Raw genomic sequence first — 5296 nt, forward strand, 5'->3', positions numbered from 1 at the left:
TATATTTAATCCCAAAGAGAATGTGGTGCTACAGTGCAGTCATATATATATGCAAACTATATATATATGTTTTTCCTTTGGCCAGGTGCCGTGGCTCATGCCTGCAATCCCAACACTTTGAGAAGCCAAGAAGAAGGATCACTTGAGGCCAAAAGTTCCCGAACTAGCATGGGTAACATAGAAGGACCCAGTCTCTACACAATTTTTAAAAAGATTAACCAGGTATGGTGACATGCACCTGTAGTCCTAGCTACTTAGGAGGTTTAGGTGGGAGATTCACATGAGCCCAGGAGTTTGAGGCTACAATGAGCTAAGCTTGCGCCACTGCACTCCAGCCTGGGTGAGAGACTCTATTAAAAAACATTTCTTCCTTTTAACCTATTTCTTACCTATCTTTCTTTTTTATTTTGTTTTGATAATATCAAAGCTTATTCTGTATACCAAGTGAGCAAATGTAATGACAAATTGAATAAAAATAAGTACATAATAACCCAGCAAATCTAACACAAAATGCACAGACATACACACATGCACGTGCACTTACACACATGCACAGAGAAGAGAAGGGAGAGAGACGGAGAAAAAGAAGCCTAGGAACACCATGAGGCATGTAAATACAAAATAATTTGTGGGGTTATATGTGTGTGCACGTGTTATATTAGTCCTTTCTCTCATTAGATAATAGGTAATAGAATAATACACAAAAATTTTGTTTTGGACATTGGTTTTCTTTCCTATTTGCAAATGGTTCTGAAATTACTTCAAATACAAAGATAGAATCAAAGCAGCTTATTCTGAAACCCTTCTCCAAGATCTAGATATCTGCACTACGGCACTATTAAGTTAGACACATAACTCCTTGGCCATTGCTCTGAGGCTGAAATGAGGCAGAGACCTAGGAGTTTTGGTGTTTCTGGTATATAATATTTAGGCTGGCATATTCCTTCACCCTACATGCTCCCTCTGGGACTGTTTGTTTGTAGGCAATCAGTTTTGCTTCTCCAGGTTAAAAGGAACTGTAAGAGGTATCTGTAATCACAGAGGGCAACAGTGAAAAGGAACCTCATAGGTAAGGTTCATGCCCTCTGTCTACTGCGTAAGAGATGGAGGCACAGAGAAGCAGCAGAATGCCTAGTTAAAATAGTAAGTTCTGGTAGGGGAGGCACTCTCATCACTGCCGATGCTGAGTCTAGTACCCATGGTAATCATGACATCAGTCACTGGGTCGTTTATATTATGTTTAAGTCACTTCTATAAAATCCTAATCATTGACTTTTGCCCAGTAATTGTGACCTGTGATCTTTAGGCTTCTCTTTCACATATTTAGTCCATCGTATCAGCTCATCCCCTTTCCTCAATGACAGGATTAGTATTTATGGTATACATATGAAGAAAAAGAGAAAGTGAAATTGCCTGGAGTAGAAAATTCTGGGGGAGAGATTATTTCAGGTTATTAAACAATTTGTTCTACCATTGCACTATTTCTAGTTATTAAACAGTTGTTCTATCAAAAAGATCAATGTAAAACATTCAGTGTATCCTCTTAAAATTGCCAAGAGGAAAGATTAGGCATCATTAATTCAATGTTCCATGAGAAAACAAACAGGCAGCTCCTGCAAGCAAGACATCTAGAGGCCAACTGATAACCTTCAGTGAAATGTCATTAAAAAGGAGGTTATAAACTTTTAAACCTCTAAGACATTTATAGATTCCTATGGCTTGCTTTAAAATATTAGAGCTAAAAAACTACTGTAGGGGAGGATATGGGGCAAAAAGAACCTGGCAAATTTTATAATTTTATAAAAATAGGTGATAGGTACATGAAATTGTATTTTACTGCTCTGTTAACTTTTGCACGTGATTGAAATTTTCCATTGTAGAGAGTTTGGAAAAAAACAAAAGGTATTTAGGAGTCATAATAACCAAAACCAATATATGAACACCCAGCTTTATGAGACAGTTTTTAGGACAATTGAAGATACTTGACTGTAAACTTGGAATTAGTTTTGGAAAATTACTTTTAATTTTGTTAAGTGAGCATGGTGTCATGGAAGTGGAAAACGTCTCTGTATTTCAGAGGTACATACTACTGCATGTACAGAAAAATATCATGATCTTTGTGATTTATCCTAAAATGTTAAAGCAAAATATAGGATGAAACAATACAGAACGATGTTTATTGTTAAATCATAATTAAGGGTGTTTTTATTCTTTTATGTATTTGAACATTTTAATAATAAGTCATTAAATAAAGAGAAGTCAATGGAGTAATATTACAAAAGTGCTAACGGAAAATAAATTTATAATTTTGTACATACATAATCACTCAAAATTGAGGCAAAATATAAAATTTTAGATAAAAACAATATAACTCACTTTCCACATACTGTTATGTTCACTTTTTCATCCACAATACTGATTATCTTTGGCACCTGAACTTTGACCTCAAACTTGGGAAGCACTGTTAATAGAGATAATATGAATAAAGAATGTTGGTAAACATTTATTGGAAATACAAATAATTTCAGTATGTCTATAATTTTTCCCAAAGTAATACCCTGGATGTTTCCAATGTATCCACCTTAAGATGGTAAGTTTTAACAATTCATGCAGAATCTAACTGACTTCTTGAGCACAGCAGATCTCAGTGACACGAACAAATGATGGTGGTTTCACTGAAATAAGAAGTTTCGTACTTGGCAAAGCGTAATTTGCTACTGAAAATCAGCAAGCTCTTATGAGCTTCTGTGTTCACACAGTCCTAATGGTCTTAGAAGCAGGTATGTCTGACTCTACTGCAAGTTCAACATACCTATGGGAAATTCAAAGGATCTAAGTGAGTTCACACACTAGGAACCAAAATGTCACGCCTTTTTCATCTTCCATAATCCATACCGAATTCCTCCACGGTGAAGGGGTGCTCTATCCTTCCGCCTGATTCTGTCTGTACCACCACCTTGTAGGAGCCCTGAACGGGCTCTGATGAAAGGGGAAAGGACAATTGATTGAGGCCACCCTCTAGCTTGAGACTCTGCCATTGTGCAATTCGATTTCTTCTTGGGTTCTGAAGGGAAACAAGCAGCACGGGCAGTAATCATTTAGTCACAATAATCATTGAGCATCTCAAATGATTTTGAAGGTGATAATTAGCATTGCCTCTGGAAAGAAATACAGAGGGAAGAGAAAATGCAATCAACCTGACAACTGGGAGTAGGAGGAATTCTGATCTGAAAGTTTTTAGAGTAGTTCATCTGTCTGAAGTATTATCAGAACCTCCTACTCTCTAAAAGTACTAATTTCCTTATAAGATACTTTTTCTGATACTTACCTCAAGGTATATCAGTGGAATCTATATGAAAAGTGGAAAGAAGAGATGTGATTAGAATTCCAGCAAAGGCTACAATTTCAGACTTGCGATCAAACAACATACTGAGGAAGAATACTATCTGTAGCTAAATTCAACAAGAAACATCACAGAACTGGATAAAATCTCAGGGAAATTATTAGATAGTTCTAGGATGAGCACACACAATATATTCAATAATTAGTATGTGTTGTCATTTCCCTGAAAATTATTATTGGTGAATGATATTATTGAATCTTTAAGTATTAATATTATTTGGAAAGTAAACTTCTCCTAGTGAGTAATATGACTATACTGCTTCCTTTCATAAATTGGGAAATAGATATTAATAGAGTTATATGTCATTGTGATTTAGACCTAACAGAAAGAGAATTCCCAGAATCATTTGGTTGAAAGTAAACCAAGAATATTTATTCTAATTTCAATATTGTCTATTTTCTACCTATTAAAAGCAGCTTTGTTCCTTTGCACTAATATTGAAGGTGAGTTGAAAAAAGGGAAATTCAATTAGCATAAAAAAGTGTTTGTGTCTATTTCTATGCTATATGTATAGAATATATAATAAAATTATAATATAGTCTATTGTATATACCTAGATATTCATAAAAGTATAATTCTTTGTTGCTTTTTTAATCATAAATTCCTTGAAAGTATTAATATGAAAAGTGCCTTTTTTCTTATGTTTCTTTAGTATTCTTAATGTAGTGTGTTCAGAGCAACAAATGCAGCTATTACCGGACTGGTTAACTACTGTTAGAGAGAAAGAACTTTCTCATCTCTTGTCCCTCAATTTTTGTCTTGTGTAAGACTGCAAATCCGTGCTGAGGCTGGAGCCAAGTTCAAAAACAAGTGTGTTTCATCCTCTCGCTTTTCTTGTACCTTTCTACCTCACTCTGGGTGCGTATTCCCACTCTACCCCTCACCCAAACCACAGATAGTGGATGCTTACCAGTTCATTGCGAGGGTGAAAATTTTCATCCACGGAGACAACACGGAATCTTACTGGAAAAGTAGTTCTCTGATAAGATTCAGACATGATAAAGCAGGTAGTTTGGGTAATAAGACAGGAGGCTATGGGGCTAGGATAATGGAGACTTTGGCGGCTCAGGTGGCCCTTCCTTCTCAGTGTTGCCCCAAACGGTGGAATTTCCCTACTTACCTGTCTGTTCTGGTTTATAGACGGGTTTGTCTGTCTGGACAAAGACCAGACTTTGAGTGTTCTTTACCAGAACTGTGTTCCTCTTCCTGAAATCTTGCGTAGGCCCCTTTATCCGGATGCTAAGGAATGCCACCTCTGAAGAGGCTGAGATCCTTGGGAGCTGAAAAGCGACGGATTTTTTGCTGCTGAGGAACTGTGCAGTCTTCTCCCTCTGCATTCTTCTGTCATTGTTATTTCCTATCTCTCCTTCAGCTTCACCAAGAAGGAAGGTATGACTATTTCTCCAGAAGTAAGAGTGAAGATGTTAATGTGAGATAGAGGAACTGTATCAGTAAGAGTGGCCATCAATAGAACCCAGATCTCCATGGAATTCACCTAGAGCTCTAGCTATTAAATTAGATGCCTTTTAACTGAGTATCTGTATTCAGAAGGAATGGAGAGAAACATCTCTGAAAAAATATGGGAGAGCATAGGAGCTGAGTATCCCAAGTTAGGCAACTTTAAAGAGGTCCTAGGTGTTTGCTTAGAGTATCCTGCATGCACAAAAAATTATGTGGCATGCAAAGTTTTTATCATGAAATTTTCATATGCTCTATTTCTAGGCAATGTCCAGCCCCGTCCTTAAAGAGACAGTTACAATCAAAACTAGAAAACTCCTCTAAGTCATGAAACTTTTGTGGGCAAAAGGATTATTATTTATAAATGAAGTTTAGAAGAGTATTTCTCCCTTACTCTGGTAAAAAATGCTTTGCTCCTTAATAGTTGAAAAAGTC

At 36.4% G+C, this 5296-nt stretch overlaps 1 protein-coding gene across 2 annotated transcripts in view; it reads right to left on the reverse strand.

Annotated features, from left to right (window-relative positions):
• LOC105541981 (pregnancy zone protein) overlaps positions 1–5296 on the reverse strand; it is a 63007-nt gene that overhangs the window by 50216 nt on the left and 7495 nt on the right. Inside the window, exons 2-6 of one of the 2 annotated variants that reach the window (XM_011983305.1) lie at positions 4524–4683; positions 4314–4366; positions 3329–3349; positions 2896–3064; positions 2377–2461 (exon numbers count right to left, since the gene is read on the reverse strand). In XM_011983305.1, the coding sequence (XP_011838695.1) occupies positions 2377–2461; positions 2896–3064; positions 3329–3349; positions 4314–4366; positions 4524–4683 (488 nt within the window). Of the gene's footprint in view, positions 1–2376; positions 2462–2895; positions 3065–3328; positions 3350–4313; positions 4684–5296 lie in introns of both variants that reach the window. The other variant, XM_011983306.1, reaches the window with a different exon arrangement.

The sequence above is a fragment of the Mandrillus leucophaeus genome, unplaced genomic scaffold (genome assembly GCF_000951045.1).
Source record: "Mandrillus leucophaeus isolate KB7577 unplaced genomic scaffold, Mleu.le_1.0 Scaffold249, whole genome shotgun sequence".
Classification (NCBI taxonomy): Eukaryota; Metazoa; Chordata; class Mammalia; order Primates; family Cercopithecidae; genus Mandrillus; species Mandrillus leucophaeus.